This window comes from Cryptotermes secundus, unplaced genomic scaffold (genome assembly GCF_002891405.2).
Source record: "Cryptotermes secundus unplaced genomic scaffold, Csec_1.0 scaffold70, whole genome shotgun sequence".
NCBI classification, from domain to species: domain Eukaryota; kingdom Metazoa; phylum Arthropoda; class Insecta; order Blattodea; family Kalotermitidae; genus Cryptotermes; species Cryptotermes secundus.
The window spans coordinates 280294-307319 of record NW_019734964.1 but is presented as its reverse complement, the minus strand read 5'-3'; the positions used below and the strand labels follow the sequence as shown (position 1 = coordinate 307319).

Sequence of the window (27026 nt, the reverse complement as noted above, 5' to 3'; positions counted from 1 at the left end):
CATCATTAAGATCGTTATAAGCAATGGAAGACTCCTTCTCCAATGTAATATCTTGATTATTCTCCCAACCTAATGTAATGGGCGAAAAATCAATATGCTGGAACAATTTCCCAATAATTGCAGAAAGTTGGGTACAGATAATTTCTTTACCTTTCCCATAATAAACAAAATAATAAACCAGCATAATACATGATACATTTAAAGTATGACTGTAAAGTTAACTTCGTGAAATTACCTTTAATTTGAATTGATTGGTGCTTAAAGCTGATTTTCGAAAATGTCACTGCTGGCCGCAACACAGGCTGCCACTCGGTTGTGAACCGTGCCGGACATACCAAGCGCCCCCCCCCCACGGCCGTAGATAGCTCTCAAAGTGTCGAGATAACGAGAACGCTCTGTCTGTAGCTGGCTAAATATAGCAACCTGCCAGCTGAAAGACGCGGTTCATACGAGGGCGTGTACGGGAATGAAAAAAGGTCATAACTCCATAACCATCCAAAATCGGACACGTTTATATGAACTTTTTTGATCGCAAAAACCTAGGAAATCACGTCCTGCAGTTATGCCCTAAAGTCGTGAAACACCCTATATATTTCCTTTATTGATGTTTGTTACAAATAATATGGGTTTATATCACACAACATCACAAATTCATGGCCTTAATACTAGGTGTAATTTTGATCTTTATTGCCCTCAGACAAATTTGACAACTTACCAGAGAGGACCTTACTATTTTGGTATTAAACCTTTAAATCATCTTCCTTTAAATATAAAAGAGTTAATTCATAATATTAAGCAATTTAGAGCAGCTTTAAGTGCTTCTTTACATTACTAAATCCTATTACACTTTAGATGAATATTTTAATTAGGGATAGTTTCTTGTTTAGCTATGATCCATTATTTGATCTATTGTCATGTATATGTTCCAATTTTGTATTATATTTTATATACACATGGTAGGTTATGTAGTTGCAGTGATGTGTTGGGTTTCATATGCTTGATTTACTGCTGTGGATTTATATGCATTGTTCTGTTGACTACTTGCTGATTTAGCAAGCTTGTGGTGTGACAGGTTCTGTATCCAGTGGGTTCGGCCTTGCATGAATATGCCTGAACGTGTAATAAATACAACACAATACAATAAGTAGTTCTAATATCTACTAGCCCCTTCCCACCAAAGAGTAAAATGTTAACAAAAAGAAACCACCTAAGGCGAATCGAATCACCGGGGCAGTATTTTCATGCATGTACATTATAAGTGACAATGCTAGATAATTGAGAATGACACTAACAATTCCATAACAGATGCTCAATCAGCAATCTGACCATCTAATCTATGATACTGGGAACTACAAACTGTAATACATGTAAAATGAAAGAAACAAGAGGAAAAAAAAAAGCAACAAAAGCTCTATTTAAATGAAATAAATGATAATAAAATGCCTTGCACAATATATCAATCCTGTTTTAAAAACTTCATATAAAAAAGAGAGAGGTCATATAGGTCGGAGAATATACTACTTCTACTCCTACTGACCTATCTAATTGCTACGCAGCTGAAACGGAAAATATAACAGATAAAATTATTCATTTTTCTTCTATCAAAATTCTCAAAATTTGGTGGTTAAACCTTTCTGTTCCTCTTGCGAAATTCTTGGCAAAATTGCCAAACCCCTCTGTTGCAACAGGACAGATATATTTAAAAGTGTTCCATCCATTTTAGATAATATATAAATGTTCTGCATACGGTCATTCTTCGACGACACATCAATCAGTAACAACTTCCCTGATACAGCTGTCAACAACTACGCCATATTGTACATTAAAGGAACTGCAATACCAATTTCCTTCAAAATGAAACTCTATGTAGTTAGGTGACAGGACAGTAGAGTAGCGTAGGGTTGAATTTCGGGAATTCCTTACAATTTACACAAAATTCTACCTAAATGTCATAGACCGTCGACTTTAAGTTTACATTTTGTGTTCACATGTAACAAATGTGATACTTCTCATACTTGTCAAAATGAAATTGTTATTTCAGGGTTGGGTACAATGACAGACAACAAACAATGCACTTCAGGGACCTGAGTGATGTGACATGTCATTTGCCTTTTGTGCCATAGTGTTGCGGTCGTTGCGGTTATGTGTAGTTAAGTGTAGTGGACATTGTAACCCGTCGCATTGGTGACTGATTTTGACAGAGCGTAAAGTTTGGTAACTGTGTTACATGTTAAATAAAACTAATGGGTGTTGATTATATCTTATTCCTAATAGACTTTGGTACCTGCTTGAGACTGTAATTTTTAATGTCAGTTTGTTTTTTTCTATGAAGTAGTATGTACCTGACATTGGCACATTACACGTACGCATAGTGAATTATACGTGTTAGCATAAAGTGTAGAGGATTATAGCAGCGTAAACTGGATCTCTGAAAGTATTAACGAGAATTGTGTCGACGCAACAAGGAATGTACGTACGATGTTCATTATTGTTTCCTGCTAAAGCGTTTGAATGAGTTTACGGATGATATTGGTTTACATTTAATAAAAGTCATGCAAATTATCATTGAACTAAAATTTAATATTGTTTGTAATTACGGTGGGACAGACAATTAATTCAGAGTCTGTACTTAATTAGATCCCTGAGCAGAAGACTGTTTGTTTCTAGAGGTTACATGCAGTCTGAACAGTCACTGTTATTTGGAAGAGGTGTTTGCACATTGTGCTACAGATATGTATATTATAAATTAAACAGTTTCGAATTCAGTATAGGGATTTTGTATCAAGGCAGTTTCTGAAACTAATAACCCAATAGCCTCTGTCCTTTCATCAAATTATGATGTTTGATAGAAGAAAATAATCCAGCCAGACTCTAGTAATTTGTTGTTTCATCTTCATCCATATTGGAAAGATGTTATTTTGTTACCCAGAGAATATTGTCTTTGTTAGAAAGAAGTATAAGAATATGTCAGTCATGTAAATGCTGAAGAATATAAATGAAAGCCATAGATAGCCCAACACCTCCCCTCGTTGAAAAGGAGGCTCCACCTCAAATCATGTACATGTCTAGGAAATAATAGAAACCTTCGGCATGGATCTGAAGGAGACCTGAAGCCAGGAATGACTGTGCTGTTGAGGACCAGCAGAAGTTTAATCAGTCGACTGACAAGGGCCTCTTTTTGCCATGCAACTGATGATGATATCTTTGTCCCTTGTGCATGTATAATTTTTGCTGCTGGAACAGAATTCAGCTTAAATTATTTTTTGGGAAAACTTTTCAGTTTGTGCTCTTATTGAGACATTTCTGTCAAAGAAATCTATTTAGAGAACTTCAATTTGAAGTTCAGAATACTGTTGGCCCCTTACCATGACATGGTACAGGATGACCATGCAGTGCTGGTACTTCAGTACATTTGGATTGTGTTCTTTTTATTGCTAGTGGGGTGGGACTAAGTCCCTCGTACGGCGGCCACTTCTGGCCTATTGTACCAGCCCCAGGTGATAGGTGAGGGTGATTGTGGAGCAATTGATGGAATGAAGATTGGCAGGGGAAATCGAAGTACTCAGAGAAAACGTGTCCCAGCGCCATTTTGTCCACCACAAATCCCACTTGACCAGACCCGGGGTCGAACCCGGGCCACTGTGGTTGGAAGACAGTGACTAACCACTTGAGCTATGGCACGGCCCTTTGGATTGAGTTGGTTTGGATAGGTAATTTCAGGATTACGTTAGGTAAAATAGGGCGATTTAGGCCATATTTTGCACATTATCTCATACTGTGTTGAAAACAATCCCAACATATTTTCTGGAGTGAGAGTGCAAGGTGATTATTGAAGTATAGTACATTAAACTAGGCCATGACTGCTTTGAAAACATTTCCATCTCTCCTTAGTGCTACATAACAGCAGTAGATGACATAACATTATATAATGACATGCCATTAACTCTTGGTTAGTTCATTTTGTTCATTCCATATTCATACAAAGCATGCTTTACAGAAATATCCGTTCACATAATATGAGTATTTTGCCCATATTATTTCATTTTAGATGACATCAAGCTGGACAAAAGAGTTTAAAATTATATGCCAGCGTTTACTTTTCCGGGTGGTAGAAGTAGTGTCCAGTGTTTTGTTTTGGGTGGTGTATCATGGCTCTGGAGAGAAGATGCCGCCTATTGAGAATCTCCTTCTACTTGATACTGCCACTGCAATTGCTCACAAGATACGGACACGGAAAGTAAGTTTATAGTGGGCTGCCTGGTACTTCACAGTCACACTTAAATATGAATCTGTCATGAAATTTCCTATTGTTATGACACCTGGTGATTTGCTGCTATAATTTTGAAGGCCTGCCATAACATTGGATCTTTATATTATAATCCCATTCTCATTCACACAACCTATTTCCTTAAGATCCATTTTAGTATTATCCTGCTGGCCATATTCTTTGTATCCCCAGAGTGAAGGAATACAGGATACACATATTCAGGAACGTGAAACAAACAAAAATGGCAGGAACCATGTATCTAAAGGAAATTTGAAAAGAAGGAAACTGGTGACACAACAGTTTTCAGTTTCAGTGAGAAATAGATTCAGTGTACTAAACGAAGTTGCTGATGAGACTCAATTGAGAAAAGCTGGAAATTGTATAAATATAAATGCTGTGAAAAAGGAGAGTAAACTGATATTCACATGGGACCACGTAGTAATTATGGGCGGTGCCAATGATATTGCAAGAAATGAGATAAAGAATTGTATAAAAACTTTAAAGGAAAGCACTTTCTGTCCTAACCTGTATGAATATTCTCATTATAACAACTACGCATGATGTAATTTATTTATTTATTTAGTCCATTGTAAAATTCCCGATACAATCTAGGCTACAAATACGCTTAACATAGAACCAGTCACAGACAAGTAACTAAAATAGACATGCTATGAAAATAAGCATAGGTCAGATCATAAACCAAACTGTTTATCTTCCTACTTTAACATTAAACATAACATCTTAAATTTAATATTTAAAAAAAAACATCATATCAAAAGGTAGATGATAACATATTTATGCCAAAATAAAGCACCTATGATACATAAATCCTTAAAAATTCACATTAAAATTAGTAATTACTATTAAAATAATCCTTAAGTGAATAAAAAGAATTCAATAGAAGATAGTTTTTTAGAGTATTTTTAATTGATTCTTATTATCAGACAGTTTTTTTATGCAAGGCGGTAAGTGATTAAATACCTTTATACCTATATAATAAACACCATTTTTATAGATAGACAACCTTGGTTGTGAAGGGTAAAAATTATTTTTCCCACTGGTGTTGATATCATATAACTCTGAATTTGTTTTAAATAAGGAGATATTATCAATTACAAAAATTAGTAATGAAAATGGATACTGAGAATAAAACGGTAATATATCTAGTTTCTTAAACAATAAATAATAAAATAATAAAAGAATAAGTAGTCAATTAGGAAATTTTGGAAGCAAATGTGGACATATATAAGATATGTAAAAATGCTGGTGTTAAGCAGTGTAAGTAGAGCTTATCATACAAGGCATGGGCAGCACCTTAAGTACAGCAGGTAAAGAGTAAATTACTCAAGAAATAAGTGAAATAATAGGCAATGAACAAAAGAAATAAATTCAGATGTAATAGTTTAGGCTTTCAAATTAGGGAAACAAATAAAAGAGACTGGATCCCAAAGGCTTCTATCTTTATAAAAAAGTCAAAGCAAGCACTTGAAATAATACATCAAAATCAGAAATGAAACAAAGTTATTTACAGCATTCCTTCAAATTACCACCCGAGATATCTTTTATAGGAACATGGTCTTAAATGAAAAAAACTCAATGTATATTAGAAGGTTATACTGTAGTTTCACACTTTTGTAGAAAAGAACATACAGGGGGTGGAATACCTATTTACAGCTCTAAGAACATATTACGATATAAGCCCTTGGAATGAATTACAGGGAGAAGTATACAAATAACATAGAAGTTACTGGTATAGAACTGATAGGTGCAAGGCAAAAAATTATTGCATTATACAGATCATCTGGCAGTGTACTGCATGAATTTCTTGTATGTTTAATAGTTATTCTGCAGCAATTAGTACAGAAAAAACTGTTATATCACATAATACTAAGAGGTCTCTGGTGTGATATTATTGTTCTGAATGTTCATGCCAAAACAGAGGATAAAATCGATGATATGAAGGATGGCATCTATGAAGAACTAGAATGTGTATTTCATAAATTCCCTAAATACCATAAGAAAATTTTCTTAGGAGACTTCAGTGGCAGAGTAGGTAGAGAAGACTTTTTCAAACCAACAGTTGGGAATGAGAGTTTGCACAAAGTGAATAATGATAATGGGGTTAGAGTAGTAAAATCTTATTGTTGAAAGTATGATGTTCCCACATCAGAGCATTTATAAATGTACTTAGAGAATTCCTAATGGAAAGACAGAGATACAGATTGACCATATTTTGACAGATAGGAGATGGCATTCAGGTATATTTGATGTCCAATCATTAAGGGCAGCAGATTGTAATACTGGCCACTATCTTGTGGTGGCAAAAGTTGGGAAGAGACTGAGAGTGAGTAAATATATGAGGGGGTACCCAAAAGAAACCGAACTTATTTTTTTTAAACTTATTTATTCAAATTTTAAGCACAAACCTTCAGTCCCCTTCAAAGTACTCTCCACTTACACTAATACACTTGTCTAGTCTTTTANTGCCACAAATCTGGCCGCTGAGCTCCAAGTCACTCCCGACAGCTCCACAATTTCTTCAATGGTCCGTTGTCGATCTTCCTTAATGATTACACGATTTTTTTCAACATTTTCATGTGTTCAGGCCGTGGAAGGACGACCAGAACGAGGTTTGTCATCAATTGACATTTCACCATTTTTGAAACGGGAAAACCACTCAAACATTTGAGTTTTCCCCATAGCATCGTCCTTGTACGCCGTTTTTAACATTTCAAGAGTTTCTGTGCCACTTTTACCGAGCAGAAAGCAGAATTTCACCGCTGCACGCTGTTCACGAAAATCAGCCATTGCAAAAACGACGATCACACAAAACAGTTGTCACTACAAACTCTGCCGAAACTAGTCCTTACCTTCTGAAGCAACGGTAGTCAGCTTATCGACTCAGGAATGTTAGCTCTATACGCTCATAGCGCCAAAACGTGGTACTACAAAAGCTCTGCCCACAAAAAAATTAGTTTGGTTTCTTTTGGGTACCCCATTGTGATCTGCTTGCAGATTCCCACAGCATTAGGAATAGGTGGAAGAACTACTTTTCTCAGTTATTGATTGCACATAGGGCCAGTGATGTTAGCAGTTTGAAATACATACACCTGAGCCGTTAGTACCTGATCATAGTCCTTTTGAGGTTGAATGCTATTGCAAAGTTGGAAAGGTATAAATCGCCAAGTAATGATAAAATTCTGGCAGAACTGATTCAAGCAGGAGGTGAAATACTACATTCTAAGATCTATTAGCTAATTAATTCTATTTGGAGTAAGGACGACTTGTCTGATCAGTTGAAGGAGCCTCTTATCATGCCAGCTCACAAGGATGATGATAAAACTGACTGTAGTAATTATTGTGGGCTATCACTGCTATGAACTTCGTACAAAATTTTGTCCAATATTCTTCTCACAAAGTTAAGTTTATATGTATATAGATGAAATTACTGGGAATCATCAATGTGGGTTTCAATGTAACAGTTCAACTACTGACCAGATCTTTTGCATTTGTCAGATACTGGAGAAGAAATGGGAGTACATAGAGGTGGTACATCAGCTATTTGTAGATTTAAGAAGGTCTATGATTCAGTTAGGAGGGAAGTATTGTACAATATTCTCATAGAGTTGGAGGTATCTATGAAATTAGTTAGGCCAATTAAAATGTGTTTAAACAAAATGTATAGTAAAGTCTATATAGGTAAATATTTGTGTTATAATTTTCCTATCCAGAATGGTCTAAAAGAAGGATATGCTTTATTGCCATTCCTTTTCAACTTTGCTTTAGAATATGCCATTAGGAAGGATATATGGCACACATCAGCTGTTGTCTGTGCTGATGATGTGAATCTACTGGGTGATGATATAGATATCATGAAGAGAGACACAGAAATCTAACTGTTGCTAGTAAGGAGGTTGGTCTAGAAGTAAACACAGATAAAACTAAGTATATGTTGCTGTCTTGTCACCAGAATGCTGGGTAAAGTCAAGACATAAAGCTAGCTAACAGATGTTTTGAAAATGTGGCACAGTTCAGATATTTGGGATCAACTGTAACAAATCATAACTTGATTAATTAAGAGGTGATTGAATTCAGGTAATTCTTGCTGCCATTCGGTCCAGAGCCAATTAATCTTTTTGTCTGCTGTCTAAAAAAGTAAAAATTGAAGAAAAAAACATAATTTTGCCTGTTTTTCTGTATGGGTGTGAAACTTGGTCTCCGTCATTAAGGGAGGAACATAGACTGAGAGTGTTTGAGAACAGGGTGTTTAGGAGAATATTTGGACCAAAGAGGGATGAAGTGACAAGAGGTTGGAGAAAACTGCATAATGAGGAGCTTCATAACTTGTGCTCTTCACCAAATATAATTAGAATGATGAAGTCAAGGAGAATGGGATGGGAAGGGCATGTAACATGAATGGGGAGAAGAAGAATGCATATAGAATATTGATAGGAAAGTAAGAAGGAAAGATACCAGTAGGAAGATCAAGATGTAGGTGGGTGAGCAATATTAAAATAGATCTTAGAGAGATAGGATGGGATGGTATGGACTGGATTGATGTGGCTCAGGATAGGGTCCAGTGGAGGGCTCTTGTGAACATTGTAATGAACTCTTGGGTTCCATAAAATGCTGGGAAGTTCCTGAGTAGCCGCACAATTGGCAGCTCCTAAAGAAGGGCTCAGCTCAATGAAGTTAGTTATTTATAACATAAATTGTGAGTGTGGATGCAAAGGACCACGTGTGCAGCGGCCTCTAGTATTCTCTTATTGTAAATATCTCAAGAGAGTGGTCTGGTATCATGATGTAAGGATGTCAGATTCAATGTTCTCATGGCTTTGACTATGATATGTATCTACCAGACTACACAGTGTCAGCACCCAGAAGACAGTAATCTTCAGGCTGTAAGAATGTTGCCTGGATATTGTTCATTATCTGAAACTTTTATGTTTTCCAGAATGTTTTAAATTCTGGGTGACACTGCAGCTTCTTATCACAAAATTTATGTATACTGTTGAACCATGTTTCATGTGCCTGTGTGAAAAGTAAGCATGAAAAGAGGCGAAATGGGTACAAGATATGTTGATATTATGGGTTAGAAATTCATTACTAAAAGAGTTCAGAATTTTATTCTGCTAATTTGTACATATTACATAGAATTGAATTCTAGTGAAGCTATTTTCTCATATATGTATTTAATTTTTTCACAGGTGACAAGTGTAGAAGTGGTAAAAACCTTTATTGCCAGAATAAAAGAAGTGAATCCTATTTTGAACTGTGTAGTAGATGAAAGATTTAGTGAAGCATTAGAAGATGCTCGTAAAGTTGATGAATTCATTCAGTCTGGAGTTAAATCAGTACAAGATATTGAAAAAGATACTCCTTTTCTCGGAGTGCCTTTCTCTACTAAGGACTGTCTCCAAGTTACAGGTATGACCATAACGTTTTTGGCTTAGGTTCGGTATGACGTCAGTAAATCAATACTACAGTAATTTTCTCAGCAGTGTTAGGATTTTTCTCTTTGCCATCATTCACTGTGTTTAGAAGCCTACCAAACTCCTGTCTGAGAATTACTGTGATCTTTTCTGTGGATTGAAGCAGTAGAAGCATGAAGTCTGAGCCTTGCCTTCATGTAATGCTGAGGTCTGGAATATATTGAACTTTACTTTCACATTCCACATCATATGTCTCTGTAGTATTTTGCTTAGACAAAGGGACCAGCTTTTCTGACTGAAATTTATCATTCCCACACCAATAAGTGTAAAGTAATTGAGTGCCTGATTTTATTTTTTATACTTGAATTTCTGTGTTATGATCATTCCAGTTTTTTTCTACCTAATGCCCATGTGATAATGCTATCACCACCATTCACAAACTTTGCATTTGTTGTGCTTTTATGTCATACATTCTAAAACTGTCTTACCTGATGAAATCTTGTAAGTTCAAGAAATGACACAGCCACTATCAAATATCACTTCCACCACCTACACTCAGGTTAAGTAGTAGAACAGTGGGTTTTCCTTTTGTCTCACCTACCCACCAATCTCCAGTTACTGAGTTAAGACCAAGCTTACAGATTGGTGACAGGACCTGTACTCTGATGGTATTTAAGATTTTTATGCTACTACAGTAATGCAGTGTGCTCATTATATTGTAGGGTTATCCCATACAGCTGGTCTGCACTGCAGGAGAAATGTTAAAGCCCCACAAGATGCTGACACCATAGCACTGATGAGAGAGGCAGGAGCAATTCCTTTTGCTATAACAAACGTTTCAGAGGTCTGCATGTGGTGGGAGAGCAATAATACGGTCTATGGGCGGTCCAACAATCCATACAACACAAACCACATAGTTGGAGGCTCTTCAGGAGGAGAGGTAAGGTTCAGTGATATATGGGACGGGTCATAAAATCCAGGTTTGTTTGTTAATGTGTTCTTAGAAGCTGAATATCTAATGTGTTAATCACATCAAACTGCTATGTAACAAAATCAGTTTTGGAATTTTATTTGCAGACCTCGTAAGGTTATGTTATACTTGTTGATTACTGTATATATAATAAGAATCGTTTATTTGGCCATTAGGTTAATAATATTAAATACTGGGATTTTATGGTTTTATTTTTTAGCCTACTTTCATAAATTTGGCTTATACAATTTCCATGTGGTCTGTATGTCTGTGAATCCGTGCCCCTATTAACTTTTGAATGTCAGAACCAGTCTTTGTGAAACTTGGTATATACATCATGGCGCTTGAGCCCGTCACAACGGTGTACTTTATAAATCCTACCCTTCAGTCTGTGTGTTTGTATACAAGGTCCGTATAAAAAGTATCGGGAAAAGTTCTGGGAAAATAGATTTATTTCAGATATTGCTACAATGCCTCAAAATTCTTCAAAATACATCCCTTATGCATCAATACAACATTGCCAACGGCGTTGCCATGATACGAAGGCTCCCTGGTAGGCGGATTCCGGAAGGTCCTTAAGGGTCCGCGTGCAAGCCTCTTTGACGGCACTCAGGGTCCCATGATGGTGCCCTTTGAGGGAGGATTTCACTTTCGGGAACAGGAAAAAGTCTGCTGGCACCAAGTCGGGACTGTAAGGGGGTTGGGGTACCGTCGCGATGCCGTTTTTTGTCAGGTAGTCGGTCACCTTGGAGCAGGTGTGACTGGGTGCATTGTCGTGATGCAATTTCCAATTTCCGGCGATGGCTGGCCTCACCCGATTGACCCTTCTCTTCATTCTTCTTAGCACTTCCAGGTAAAAAGCTCCATTCACTGTTTGCCTCTCAGGTACAAATTCGTAGTGGACCACCCCCTGGGCTTCGAAGAAAATGATGAGCATGGTTTTCATTCTGGATTTGCTCATTTGCGCCTTTTTTGGACGAGGTGATGCCGAAGTGTGCCATTCGGAACTTTGACGCTTTGTTTCCGGGTCGTACTCGAATATCCAACTTTCGTCTTCCGTGATGACGTTGTCCAGAAAGCCGGGGTCTTCCTCAATGCGTTGCAGAAGGTCTTCGCAAGCAGCCACTTGTCTCTGCTTTTGGTCGTCCGTCAAGACCTTCGGGACAAGTTTCGCGCAGACCTTTCGCATCACCAAATCTTCAGTGATAATGGTGTGCACTGTCATCTTATCAATGCCAACATGATCAGCAATCATGTGCACACTTAACCGATGGTCTGAATTGAGTATGTCACGCACACGTTGCACGTTGTCGTCGGTTCTTGATGTCGACGGCCGTCCACCACGGGGCTCATCCTCCACACTCTGTCGGCCACTTTTGAAGAGCTTGTGCCACTTAAAAACTGAAGTTTGTGACATGCTTTCATCCTTGAACACTTGGCGAATCATGCCCAACGTCTCCGTACCCGATTTCCCCAGTCCAACACAAAACTTGATGGCGTACCTCTGTTCAATCGTTCGCTGCATTCTGCGCTTGCACCAACTCACTCGACAGGGGTCCACTGAAAACACGGCCTGGCCTCTATGAACGCGCTCAGGCAAATGGCGCTTGGCGCGTGTTAAAGGTTAGACCCCCACTACCACGCCTGCACAGTGCGAGCGTGCTGCGGTGTACAGTCACGCAAGGGAAAGATTTTTCCCGATACTTTTTATACGGACCTTGTATGTATCCCTTCTATTGTTGCTAGGCAAATGCTCAGTAAAGTGTATCCCTCCTTTTGTTGTTAGGCAGTGTCTTTGTAAAAACATTGCCATGGCAATGAACACACACACAACAATAGAAGAATTGTCAGATGCATCGTTTTCTTTGCAGTCTGTGACAGTTAGTTCTTCCAAGAACTTCTTCTTATAAATGAATATTTGATCACATTTTGTAAAAATACTGCTTACAGATGTGTTGAAAGTGGAAAACAGAGTACCAGGTCACCAAGGTGCTTAGTATTTTGTGGAGATAAGTTCTCTCTTATGGGATATACTTGTACGTATAATCCAGTGGAAGTCAGCCAGTATTTCAAAAGAACACATCATCTCCTTCTTTGAGATTGAAAGAGTAAGCTGCCTGCTTCATGCATGTTTCTTGTTTAGCTTACTCTTTGATTCTGAAGATGGAAATGATATGTGTCTTCCAAACAACTTTTGCTGAACTGTGTGGCATTATATCCCAGAATATAGAACTTTCCATAGCCACCACTATGAGAACTGCAAATTTGACATTGTTCTGAAGTTCATTCATATACGTATATATTTGTGTCATTACAATTTTAAAATGACAGTTTGTCGTTTTCAGTTATGTTATGCACATTACAGCTTCAGCCAAATGCCAAACCAGAAACTTTTCTGTCCAAACTGTCACCAGTCTGCAGAGAAAGACAGAACATCGTGATAAAACTGATTATGCATTTGAAATGAGCCACTGCCAGTGTACACATGTATTTTAGAGACTCCATTTATGGTGTATTGTTATAAACACATATCAGACTATGTTTTACTGTGCTAAGCCATGCCATAGCTCAAGTGGTTAGTCACTGGCTTCCCACCGCGGCAGCCCGGGTTCAATCCTGGGTCTGGTCAAGTGGGATTTTTGGGGGACAAAGTGGCACTGGGGCTGGTTTTCTCCGAGTACTTCAGTTCCCCTGCCAATCTTCATTCCACCAAATTCTCCATCATCATAATCACACAGTGATTATGATGATGGAGTGGACCCAGTTGGACTCCACCCCCCCACTAAGCGAATTTACTGTGCTGGAGTCTGTATCAAGAAGGCTGTTCCATAGCTCAGTGGTAGTTACCAGCTTTTCACTGAGGAGTGAAATGATATTTTGCTGCCTGTTCATGCCTGTTAAATACTGATGAGAAAATGCTAATTGGTTGTTGACATAAATGGAACGATTAGCAGGGAGGTACCAAAGCAGGTGTTTGTCATTTTGACCACCACAAATTGCATATGGCCTGATCTGAGACTGAAACTGCCTGAGCCTGAATATAGCCCACTAAAATAATATACATAAAGGAATCTGTTCATGTTTATGTTTGTAGGGTTGCCTATTGGCTGCAGCTGGGTCACCTTTGGGCATTGGGTCCGATATTGGTGGATCCATCCGTATGCCCTGTTTCTTTAATGGTATATTTGGTCACAAACCCTCCAAAGGTGAGGAAATATGATAAAAAGGAATATGTAACAGCAGTATCAATCATTTTTAGCCTTACCACTTCACTTTGCTTCTTGTATAATTTTTTATGACAGGCTAAGATTTAAGAGCATCAAATAATCAAAATACATTCTGTGTATTGACAAACTGACTGACTCTATGGTACAGGGTATTCCTTGAAAAGTTGGCAATTCCTGAGCTTGCCAAGAAATTTCTGCTTTTATGGAACCTGAATATTCAGCACCATGTTCACAAAAGCCTGCCATCCTGATTAATTTCAATCCACCTAATCTTCATATTCCATTTCTGTAATATTCATTTCTATATTATGTTTTCATCTGTCCCTAGGACTCCCAACTAGTCATTTCCCATAAGGCCTTATATTTGAATTTGAATATGGATTAATTTACATTCTGTAAATCCAAGTACCGGTTGGCACTGTAGGATATGGAACATCCTAGGTCATTACATAATTTTATCTATCCTGTTATTTCTTCTTTTTTCTTAGATCCAAGTATTCTTATCAGCATATTGATCTCGGACACCCTTCACTTATTCTGGGTTTAGATACCAAAATAAATTCTTTTATAGCATTTGTGATAAGTTGCATTCAAATTGTATTTATTTAAATTAATTCTTTAAGGAAAATTGGTTCAGTTGATTACTTATTCTTCAGAAACAAGTCAAAAGTTTTGAACTATGGTTGTGTGTGTATGAGTTACACATTTCAGTGGAATGCGGAAAGTTTGTCCTTTGTGGTTGTAATAATATTTCTTTTAGCTTCTCTGTATTATATTTGTTTCTACAGCTTCAATTCTGGTTATTAATTAAGTACACTAATTACACGTATGTGTGCAAAATATATTATTTTTTTCCTGTATTCTTTTTTGATTGCTGTGTCAACTCCAATGGTTATGAAGCATTGAATGATGATGTGAAGAGCAGTAAGTAGAGAGGGGTGTGTTCTGTTTTGATATGCTATACCTGAAATTTTCTCCGGGGGGGGGGGTAAGGAGAGAAATTGTTGAGAAACTCAGGATATCAGATCTCCCCATTGAGATTGCAACAGGAGTTTCTGTTTATAAAGCAGGTGTGCTAACCATTATACCACAGAATTAAATTTGTTTGCATTCTTTGCACAAGCTGCATTAAGGAGATCAGTGATGAGGTGTTTGTCTTTCTGACTATTTCAACTCTGAAACAAATAACATGATTGTAATGAGACTTGGTGTCAAGGGACTGCACTGAATGTTGTCAAGTAAATTTATTTCTAGGTCATATCAATCAGATACGAAGCTTACATAACATATTGCTTAAATCAGGCTTAGCAGTTTCATTAGAAAGGTTATCACACAAAACGATTGTAATGTGAAAAATATGTAAGTAATATTGATAAGGCTGTACAGGTTTTAGCAGAAACATTTATTTTATGTGATGAATATATTAATGAAATATGAGCAACAGTAAATTTGTGATACTAGGTAGTGTGAGTAGTTTTGCAACTATACCGTTATTTCAGTAATGATACAGTTTTGACTGCATTCATTTTTATTACGGTTATTAAACTTAAGTGTGCAGTTATGTGCTTAATTGTCCTGCTACAAGATTTGCATCAGCAGTTAATAAGTTGAGGTATGTAAAAGGATTTTTAATTTGTTTCACAGTTATACCAACACAGTAATATATTATATTAATATTTTAGGAATTGTCTCAAATCGAGGCCAACATCCATGTCCATCTGAGGAACAAGAAAGCTTCTTGGGGGTTGGTCCTATGTGTAGATTTGCTGCAGACCTTTTGCCAACATTGCGAATCATTGCTGGCACCAATGTTGATAGACTCCAGCTAGATGCTAAGGTTGGCAGCCATTCACTTTACCCTTCTGTTGTTTTCAAACTTTATTTCACATGTATTCTTGTTTGAAGGCAAGTGATCTTCATTGCAGTCACTGGATAGCTGGTTCAAAACCTTACCTGCAGGTCATAGGTTTGTCAAGAAATACATGATATTGAAGAAGGAGGGAGAAGGGGAAGAACTCCCAAACTAATCCATTTAACTGAATAATTTAAAGACTGAATTATAAAGAAATACTTAGTGAATATTTAGTATTGATTTGCATCAAGATTGTTTTCACAGCCACCAACCTGTCTCCTCTTTGCACCAGGTGGTTCATGAACAAATGATGTTTTGCAAATGAGTAAACCAATCTCTCAAGGACTGTTATCACTGCTAACTAATGATGCAGTATCATTATCTTCACAGCTATTTACATGCAGACTGGTATCACTGTTTTAAATAAATCTTCATTTATCTTGACATAATATGCACTTGCAGTCTTACTGCAGTCCTGCCTCATTGGCATGTCCCCACTTTAATTTTTGTGTTTATGAACCTTTATGCCATCTAGATAGGAAATGTTGGAACTATGAAGGGTCCATAATATCTACTAGAGCTCCCTCAATAAAACAAAACTGACAATAATTTTAAAAAATGTAGAAACCTCCTGAATGCATTTTTGCAGTGATTGTGTTAAGGGAAAGATTTGCAAGGCTGCACTATGTGATACTGGTGCCCAGGATGTTATTACAGAAATATTGGATTTTAACTCCTTCAGTATTATGGGGCAGCTTGCTAGAGTTTAACTTTCAGATAACGGTATTGAAAAAAATGCAGCAGTCAACCAGGTGGAATGCAAGTGTGTATTGTTACAACAGTGCATTGCATGGCTAGGAAATGTTACTGCATACCTACACACATAATTTCAGTACCCAAATACAACCCAGCCCAAGTGTCCCTGTCTGATTAGGGCATGGGCAGCATTTAATGTACTGAGCCTTAAACTGGTGCAGCTCTAGTGACAAGGAAGTGGCTCACTGCATTTACATACAGTATATCAGCTATTACAGCTGTGATGTAATCAGATGTAGATATCCTATTTGTTCTTATCCCGGGACCTGATTCATTACTCTGTCTGTATATTACCTGTTTCTGTTCTATGGGATGCCGTAATTGTAATCTCATTGTTTTGTGTAAATATTTCAGGTTGATATCCACAAGATACAATTGTTTTATATGGAGGATGATGGAGGATCAGCTGTTGTAAGTGCAGTACACCCAGAGATAAGAGTAGCTCTCCGCAAAGCTGTGTTTTATTTTGATAAGGCATATGGCATCAAAGCACAGAAGGTAATAAGTGCAGCAGAAGAGTGTGTACTCCCAATACATTCAGATAAACCAGAAGTGTACAGCAAATGTTTGTGCTTCTGGTTCCTCATAACTTGAGAAATGGTCCACCTTTCACCTTCTGTCAGTTGTAGTCTGAGGTACTGAGAATAAACATTTTGTGTATATTTCCATGGGGTTGTGTTCAATCTTGATATTTGTATAATGCTGTCCCTATACCAGGCCATGAAGGCCCATAGGGTTGTGAGATGTGGGTCCCACATTATCTAGACAATCTACTCACAGATGATGTGCCTTACAGCCTTACATGCTGGCTGCCCTTTATCCCCCCAGAAAGATCACTGGTACTCATTTCTGTTAGAGGATGAGTCAATCCCAGGGCCATAATGCGGCTGGGAGGATTAGGTCATGTGAAAAAATCCACCTCATCTTGACTTGAACCCGTGATCTTCCAGCTTGTAGCATAGTGCCTCAACCAACGACGCTACCGCGTGCTCATGATATGTGCATACTGTTACAAATATAAGATAGCTTTAGATACGTTTATGAATATCTTTCAGAGTGTTAATATATATGTACGATGGGGTACCCAAAAGAAACCGAACTAATTTTTTTGTGGGCAGAGCTTTTGTAGTACTGCGTTTTGCCACTATGAGCGCATAGAGCTAACATTCCTGAGTCGATAAGCCGACTACCATTGCTTCAGAAGGTAAGGACTAGTTTCGGCAGAGTTTATAGTGACATCTGTTTTGTGTGATCATCATTTTTGCAATGGCTGATTTTCGTGAACAGCGTGCGGCGGTGAAATTCTGCTTTATGCTTGGGAAAAGTGGAACAGAAACTCTTGAAATGTTAAAAACGGTGTACAAGGATGATGCTATGGGGAAAACTCAAGTGTTTGAGTGGTTTTCCCGTTTCAAAAATGGTGAAATGTCAATTGATGACAAACCTCGTTCTGGTCGTCCTTCCACGGCCTGAACACATGAAAATGTTGAAAAAATTCGTGAAATCATCAAGGAAGATCGATAACGGACCACTGAAGAAATTGTGGAGCTGTCGGGAGTGACTTGGAGCTCAGCGGCCAGATTTGTGGCAGTCGGGTGACTGGTTTTTCTATCATGACAATGCCCCTGCTCACACAGCCCTGTCTGTACGACAATTCTTGACCAAAAATGGTATGACCCCTGTTCCTCACCCTCCATACTCACCCGACCTTGCCCCGTGCGACTTTTTTTTGTTTCCTCGAATGAAAAGAGACATGAAAGGAAAAAACGACGGAGGCGCTGTCAAGCATCTCAAAAGATGAATTTAGACAATGTTTTGAAAAATGGAATAAAAGACTAGACAAGTGTATTAGTGTAAGTGGAGAGTACTTTGAAGGGGATTGAAGGTTTGTGCTTAAAATTTGAATAAATAAGTTTAAAAAAAATAAGTTCGGTTTCTTTTGGGTACCCCTTCGTAATCGTCATTATCCTTTTCTCTTTTATAGGCTTGAAGTAATCCAAGTAATCCTGTACTTGGCATCTCATGCTCTTCTCCTAATATTTGCTTCTGATACAGCTTCATTTTATAATTTGTTATAAATTCCCATAAGGATTTGATTCATAGAAGCTCAGGGTAGGATGTTGCGGGGATATTGTATTTTCAGTTTAACCAGATCAAGAAGAAAACACTGATTTGTGAGTGGTGGGTGAAGATAAGTATAATGTAATGACTGATATTTTTTTGGTAACATGTGTTTGCAGGCGGCTCTCAGAATAGTATGTTGAAACTGGCCATGACCATGTCCTTCCAAATCCTTACCTACTCATAATTTATGATTATCTTACAGTCTGATTTTATGGTAAGTAACCCTTGTTGTTGAAGCAGCAGTGTTAAAGAAACTTAAGTATCAGTCAATCAGACTATCACTACTTATAGTGAAGATAACCGTTGGATATTTCATAAGCTGTGTTGATGCAACCTACATCCTCATAGCATAATCTGTGACGTCCATTTCAATATCCAACTTAACAAAATCTCCTTTATTTGACTGTCCTGATAACACTTAGCTTACAAGATTCAGCCTTATGTGAACTCATCTGACATTTATAGGTTCAGATAAAGAAAATGAAGAATTCGGCTGCCATTTGGTTTGCTAAAATGAAGACAAGAGATGGACCAGCATTTTCTGAACACCTCCTGGACTGTAAGGTATGGATCACTGTTAAGTAGAATGATGATGAGTTCTTTCACAACTAACTAACTTCATGGAGCTCAGCCCTTCTTGAAGAGCAGCCAGTTGTGAAGCTATTCAAGAACTTCCCAGCATTTTGTGGAACCAGAAGGTTCATTACTGTGTTCACAAAAGCCCTCCACTGGTCCCTATCTTAAGCCAGATCAGTCCAGTCCATGGCACCCCATCCTGTCTCTCGAAAATCCATTTTAATATTATTCACCTACCTACACCATTGTCTTCCTAGTGGCCTCTTTCCTTCTGGCTTTCCTGCCAATATCCTATATGCACTCCTCCCCCATTCATGCTACATTCCCTGCCAATCTCATCCTCCTTGACTTCATCATTCTGATTATACTTGATGAAGAGTACAAGTTATGAAGTTCCTTATTATGCAGTTTTCTCCAACCTCTCGTCACTTCATCTCTCTTCAGTCCAAATATTCTCAGCCCCCAGTTCTCAAACACCCGCACTCTGTGATCATCCCTTAATGCCAGAGACCAAGTTTCACACTCATGCAGAACCACAGGCAAAGTTATAGTTTTCTATATTCTAATTTTTATGTTTTTAGACAGTAGACTAGAAGCTGAAAAGGTTCTGGACTGAATGGTAGCAAGCATTACCTGAATTCAGTCGAGTTCTGTCTTTGTAAATAAAAAACAGAATTTGTTCCAATGGAGTATACATACTTTTCGGTTGTGTTCTTTGTAATTGTGCATACTTCATGCTTAATTAATACAGATACAAATCTGCTGTTGCAAAGCTAAACATATTGCAATACTAGAAATTATTCTTATTATTATTCTGTTAAATATGCTATACATAAAAAACTCTCAAAATGAAAGGTGTGGATCTGAAATAAGATTTTTGCTTTATGTCATGTACTATTATTTGTTACTTTCTGGGGGTTACGGGGAATTATTTTTCAGACAGTTGATAAAGTTTTATTTGAATGCTAAGTTATACTGTATCGTTACGGCTGAAATTAAATCTGCTTAACGCCCTTTAAAGCAGACCTACAGTACCAGATTTAATCAAAATTAGGTCAGTAATTTCACAGATAAAGCATGCAGACAGGTGGTGGATGAATGGATAGATGTGACCTCACTCATATACATTTGTTTCTTGCACTTTATTTAAAAACATAAAAATTCAAATAAGTACTTCGCTCACCTGTCTCGCTTGTTTTTATTTTGTGTACTTTTGCCCATAACTGTGATAATACAGTGCATTTATTTCCCCTGTTTAACACTCTCCTGCATTTAATATTCAGTGTCAGTGATCCCAGACCGCCTCAGTGGTCTAGTGGTCAGAGTTCCTGGCTACAGATCCAGAGGTGCTACCAGATTTTCTGAGAAGCAGTGGGTCTGAAATGGGGTCCACTCAGCCTTGTGAGGATAACTGAGGAGCTGTTTCAAGGAAATAGCAGCTCCAGTCTAGAAAACCGAAATTAACGGCCATGTGAATTCGTTGCACTGACCACGCAACACCCTCTATCCACAAAAGTTGGCACTAACATCGCTGACAGGTGGTGGTCACTCAGTTGGTATAGTTTGCTTGCAGACTAAAGCCACGGAGTTTGTTTGTCAGTGATCCCAAGGCATTAATATCAATGTTACTTTTCCTTCATTTAAATTTTTCCAAAGTTTAATATTTATATTCACTGCTACTCAAAGAAGCTTTAAATGGGAATTGCAGTATAGTGGTCATCCACTGCACGTAATTTATTATAACCATGTTAATTTTCTGAGGAAACCGTGTAACATTTAATTAATTTTCCAGGGCTCAGTCAATGTGTACTGGGAGTTACTGAAATGGTTGATAGGTATGTCTAACCATACTTTCATTGGAATCACAACAGCACTTATTGAAAAATGGGGTATTGAGCATGGAAGTGAACATCACAGGTACCTGATTGGCCAGTGCAGTCAGCTATATGAAGAATTACAAGTAAGGCACATTTTGTTTATCGAGTACTGTATGACTTTTATTTTAATATATGTACAATACAGGTATCAAATTGGCTCGTACAGAGGTGTACATCAAGTGAGCTGTACCCTGCTTCTACAGCCACCAGTGTTTCTAATGAGCTTTACTTACATTTATAAGTTGGATCAGGTATTGTGAAAGTGGCCGGCCTTACACAACATAAAAACTTCACTGTGTAAACTGTTTATATAAGTGAAGTTTTCTGCAGCTTGTTCCTTGCAGTCTATAGTGTAATGATAATGAAATGATAATGTGCAGATGCAGTAAGCTCTAAAAGCAAACACACATGTGTTAGTGTTATCAGCTCTTACATACACAAGACTTACTATTGTGATTATGTCAGCTGGACCTGAAGCTCAGCAGGTCCCTTGAGCAATGAACAGAGAGAATGCAAGCACAGGAATTTTGTAGGAAAAAGTAACTACGTAAATAGTATAAATATGTCTGGAAAGCAAACTGAATATAAAACTAAGTAGTATGCTGCTTGATGGCAAAACAGTAGAAACAGGTATCAGTCACTGTAGCCAAGGAACTGAGTGGCTGTTAGTTACTAATTGATTACAGACTTTCACGTCTGTGATAAATAGAGGAAGTTTGCACTTAATACTTCTTATTTAGTGCTACAATACTCATATTAGCACTATAGGACTTATTAGTACATTGTATTCAGTTCCAAAATGTTCATGTAATACTGTGAAAGAAATGAAGAATTCCGTCAGTACATTGCTGGCTTTTAAGTGTGAGAAGTCCAGTATTTGTGTTTATATCTTTTGAGCCTTTTGGTGAGCTTGATGAGTCAGGATTTCCTGAAGCACCAAAATGTAATGGTTATTTTTGTTTCATTTAAGTTTAAATATGTGTGAACAGGAGGGGTCATTGGAAATGATTAGACACCTTTATACACAACGATGAAACTACTAAGAATATCTTGGAAGATAAAGTCCCAGTGGGGCATCAGAAATAATTTAGAAATCTTTCTTGAGGAAAACTCTGAAAGAAAGTAAGGAGGAAAGTGCTGAAATGCAAGAACAAGGTTCAGTTACTTTTGCCTGAGAAGTCATGATTGTTGGCCAAATACTGGAGGGAGCCTTTGTTAATGACTCTACAATCTCCATCTCGTACAAGTAGTGTTCATCAAATGATCTTCAGAAGTATTTTTGGTCACTGCCAGTGTTATAGTAAACACTGTGTTTAAACTGAACTCATTGTTTAATGCCAAATCAGTGTTTGAATTCATTTTCTATGCTATTACGATGTTATTTTACTTTTAAATAACCAAGAAAGATCGCAGTTACAAAATTGTAGCATTGAATCAATGGGAAAAATATATTTTATCCACATTTCTGCATCATGCAGCATTTTCCAAGAATACAACTATCATGTAAATTGGGGTATGTTCATTAGAATCGGGGACTTTTTTGTCAAGACTCCAATATACTGGAAATAGAATTTTACATTCAGTTCTAATGAAACAAAAGACTTTCCTGTTAATTAGAAGTTGTGATAAACTGGTGATATTTGTCTGATAATGTTCTCCTTCACAGGAAATGCTGGGAAATGATGGTGTGCTTCTATATCCAACACACCCAATCCCAGCACCATACCACAATGAACCACTAGTGAAACCATTCAACTTTTCGTATACTGGCATATTCAATGTTCTGGGATTGCCTGCCACACATTGTCCTTTGGGGCTGAGTTCACAAGGCCTTCCCATTGGAATACAGGTACAGACAAAATTAATTGATAATTAATAATGTTGACCTATAGTGATTTCTGTATGTGAATAGACCATATCTTCAATTTAGAGGAACTATAAAAAAATTAAATCGGATGATCACTTAGCAGGCATATTTGTGTGACTTTAATACATACTTCTGTTTGGAAAAATTACATTTTCCTTAAACATACAAGTAGTACAAAACATTGAATAGTGAGATTTGAGGTTCTTATGGCTGTGACTATCAAATTCACAGTTTTGTGAGGTGGAACATCACATAGTCTGGTAGACAGGTACCAGCGTTTCGAAGGAACCTGCTGTCTCCCCCTTCTACTCTGAAAATGGAGGTAGCAGGTTTGCTTAGTGGGGGTGGAGTCCAACTAGGTCCACTCGGCACTGTGGCCACTGATTGGCCTATTGTATCCTGCCCTGGGTGATTATGATTATGATGGTGGAATGAAGATTGATAGGGGAAACTGAAGTACTCGGAGAAAACCCGCCCCAACGCCACTTTGCCCACCACAAATCCCACTTGACCAGACCCTGGATTGAACCCGGGCTGCCATGGTCGGAAGCCAGCGACTAACCGCTTGAGCTATGGCGTGGCCCTGAGGTAGCAGGTTCCTCTGAAACATTAGTATCTCTCCACTAGATTACATTGCAGAAGACCATAATCTTGTTATTGATAGTACCTAAATACAGAAAAATGCTACTGATATGCTGAATACTTCTGTTTCTAAATCTTGCACTGAATATTTTTACACTAGTCTAAAAAATAATTAAAAACAACAATTGTATAATGCACACAGCCNTGCACTAGAAGACGGTCAATACATACACATCATGGACGCGAATCAGTGCAACAGGACGCTAAAATACAACAGTATAGTAAAGTCCGTAAAAGTAAATATTTGTCTGATAAATTTCCTATCCAGAATGGTCTAAAACAAAGAGATGCTCTATCGCCACTCCTTTTCAACTTTGCTTTAGAATATGCCATTAGAAACGTCCAGGAAAACCAGGTGGGACTAAAATTAAACAGGACATTTCAGCTGTTGGTCTCTGCTGATGATGTGAATCCACTGGGTGATAATATAGATACCATAAAGAAAGACGCACAAACTTTAATTTATGCAAGTAAGGAGGTTGGCCTAGAAGTAAACACAGAAAAAACTAAGTATATGTTGCTGTCTTGTCACCAAAATGCAGGGCAAAATCATGACATAAAAATAGAAAACAGATGTTTTTAAAATGTGTCACAGTTCAGATATTTGGGAATGACGATAACAAATCAAAACCTGATTGAGGAGGAAAGTAAGAGGAGATTGAACTTGGGTAATGCTTGCTACCATTTGGTCCAGTAGCGTTTGTCTTTTCGTCTGATGTCCAAAAACATAAAAATTAGAATATACAAAACTATAAGTTTGCCTGTGGTTCTATATGGGTGTGAAACTTGGTCTCTGACATTAAGGGAGGAACATAGACTGAAGGTGTTTGAGAACAGGGTGTTGAGAATATTTGGACTGAAGAGAGATGAAGTGACAGAAGGTTGGAGAAAACTGCATAACTCTTCGCCAAATATAATTGGAATGAAGTCAATGAGGATGAAGTGGGCAGGGCATGTAGCACGAATGGGGGAGACGAATGCATATAGGATATCGGTGGGAAAGCCAGAAGGAAAGAGACCACAGGGAAGACCAAGGCATAGGTGGGTGGACAATATTAAAATGGATCTTAGAGAGATAGGATGGAATGGTATGGATTGGACTGATGTGGCTCACAGTAGGGACCAGTGGATGGCTCTGGTGAACATGGTAATGAACCTTTGGGTTCCATAAAATGCTGGGAAATTCTTGAGTAGATGCAGAATTGGCGGAGATTCTCAAGAAGGGCTCAACTCCATTAGTAAATAAGTAAGTAAGTAAGTGTACAAAAGTTCACCGAAGTGAAGTCTCAAACAGTGTTACTGTGTTGTTGCACCTTCATAATTATTGAAAAGAAAAACCTTTGAGGTATAGACATATCCGTGTATATTATGAATGTGTAAAGGTACAAACTTTCAAACAGAAGTAAACTCAAAATTTTCTCTGTGTTTAACATTAGCATTCATTCCTGATTTATCTCTCCAGTCTTCACCTTTCCTTAAAAATGCAATTCCATTATTATGTACACAGTACTTCATGAGATTTCTATGAAATGTAGTCAGAATTCTTGAAGAAACTTCAGCTTCATATAACATGACTTCATCTTTCATTTTCTGAATTTGTATATCTCAGATACTGTCCTAGAAATGACTAGCATTTTGAAAACAAGCTTTCACTCTTGGTGTGAAGTCACATCAAGGCCAGAAGATGGCCAGCTGACTCTGGCATGATTTTTTGCAGGTAAAAGAGTCAAAGTCTGCAGTCCACCATATACATAATTAGAATGAGTTTTGTTCTTTTACTTTCAGGCAGTTGCCTCTTTAAACCATGACCACTTGACGCTTGCAGTAGCACTTGAATTAGAAAAAGCTTTTGGTGGATGGGTACCACCATCAATAATAGTGTGACATTTGCATCGTGCCTTGACAAGAATGTGTTCTGGAGTGCTGCATATAATAAACATAAGTATTCAGTCTGGTTTTACCAGAAAACAAGAAGATATATTAGTTGTTTTCATTGCTTTCAAATGGTCAGAAAGGTTGTGCCTACTCTTAACTGTTTTTATATAAATCCATCTGATTAGTTATTGATAAGTTGGTGCATACATGAGAAATGGCAGTTTGTATTACAACTATATCATGAAAAGATGTGCCACCTGAAAGGTATGTAAATAAACACATATGTTTGATATCGTTTATGTTATAAATACTTGTGCCTTTGTGAGAATTTCATCACATACAACATTATTTGGTGAAGGATTATTAGACCTATGCCAAAGCCAGAAACCCATCCCTTGTAAGCTCTCCAACTCCTTGTTCAACATATATAGATACCAGCTCCATCCACAGCCTGAGAATGCAATATGCAATTATGTCAAGAACCCATTTAACATCAAGATGAAACTTTGGGAGGAGACTGTTTAGAGGTAGGAGGAATTAGCCTGGGATCATGTCCAATGGTGTGCTCTACTACTGAACCTTAGAATTTTACTGCCAGGTGTTTTCACTTTTACACTTTATATGGACATTCTCTTTCTGCTACTGCATCAGATATGACAGATGTCAGGTACAGAGGATTTGTTTAATCAATGCAGGCACTCAGGTTGTCTCAGCTTGAGTATAATTAATTGATTTGGATACTATAATATATTAAATCTTACTCCTTAGGTAGAAGTGATAGGAAGAACTTAAATACTTACATCTCTTTAAATACTTATGTCACTGTGGAAGGGATTTAAAAATTATAATGGACTGCAGCATCTTCATGGCATGATGCTTAATTAGGCATGTATATCATTGGCCAAGTCAAGTAATTTGTTGTTCCATGTAGCGATATGCTGTTTTCATTTTTTACTAGCCTTGTTCCCTCTCTTAAAGAAAATAGGCTTGTAAGATCAACATGCTGTGTGTTGTGTACCTCCCACTTTCAACTATTGAAGCCAGTTGATCTTCACAAAATGTGGTATGAACGTTATGCCACTGGTGGCATCTCCCATGTCTTGCTTTTTAATTTCCTGTATTCATTCACAACATGACATATGTATGAACCTTTGAGTCGGGATTGACATTAATGCCTCTTAATTCAGGATTCTGAAATGATGTGTGACAGTATATCTTCAAAAATTATACAACTGACATAATTTTTTGTTGTCATTGTTGAATTAAGATGATAACAAAGCAGTCATGTGAAATTTTTCTTTAAATTTCAGTTTGATAATAATTAAAATTAATAACTAATAAATGATGATGATGAAATGCCCCTAAAAATTTGATACAGAAATAGAGCATAAATGTACCTACACATTATACATGAAATGCTGTTTGTAAATTGACAATCGATGTGCAAAATTTTGAAGTTATAGCCAACAAATTTAAGACAGAATGTATACTTAAGTTGAAT

The 27026-nt window shown here is 37.5% G+C and overlaps 2 protein-coding genes across 4 annotated transcripts in view; one reads left to right on the top strand and one right to left on the bottom strand.

Annotated features, from left to right (window-relative positions):
* LOC111868998 (protein brunelleschi) overlaps positions 1-1819 on the bottom strand; it is a 31634-nt gene extending 29815 nt beyond the window's left edge. The window contains exon 1 of one of the 3 annotated variants that reach the window (XM_023860161.2): positions 1748-1819. Coding sequence is in view for 1 of the 3 variants with exons in the window: in XM_023860159.2 (XP_023715927.1) it covers positions 1631-1745 (115 nt within the window). In the remaining 2 variants the exon portion in view is untranslated. Of the gene's footprint in view, positions 1-1537 lie in introns of all 3 variants that reach the window. The other 2 variants (XM_023860160.2, XM_023860159.2) reach the window with 2 other exon arrangements.
* A 231-nt stretch (positions 1820-2050) lies between these two features.
* On the top strand, positions 2051-26852 carry LOC111869002 (fatty-acid amide hydrolase 2-A). The gene is made up of 11 exons (XM_023860165.2): positions 2051-2469; positions 4049-4237; positions 9475-9694; positions 10422-10639; positions 13764-13875; positions 15579-15733; positions 16919-17062; positions 19154-19252; positions 21057-21224; positions 22808-22990; positions 25436-26852. The coding sequence occupies exons 2-11, from the start codon at positions 4049-4051 to the stop codon at positions 25532-25534; spliced, it is 1587 nt and encodes a 528-aa protein (XP_023715933.1). The 5' UTR covers positions 2051-2469; the 3' UTR covers positions 25535-26852.
* The last annotated feature ends 174 nt before the right edge of the window (positions 26853-27026 follow it).

Bases quoted from the DNA above. Each gene is read 5' to 3' on its own strand.
- LOC111869002 (XM_023860165.2), top strand. From the start codon at position 4,049: ATGACATCAAGCTGGACAAAAGAGTTTAAAATTATATGCCAGCGTTTA. The intron at 13,876-15,578 runs GTGAGGAAATAT...TTAATATTTTAG, and splicing joins TGGTCACAAACCCTCCAAAG to GAATTGTCTCAAATCGAGGC. The intron at 15,734-16,918 runs GTTGGCAGCCAT...TAAATATTTCAG, and splicing joins GACTCCAGCTAGATGCTAAG to GTTGATATCCACAAGATACA.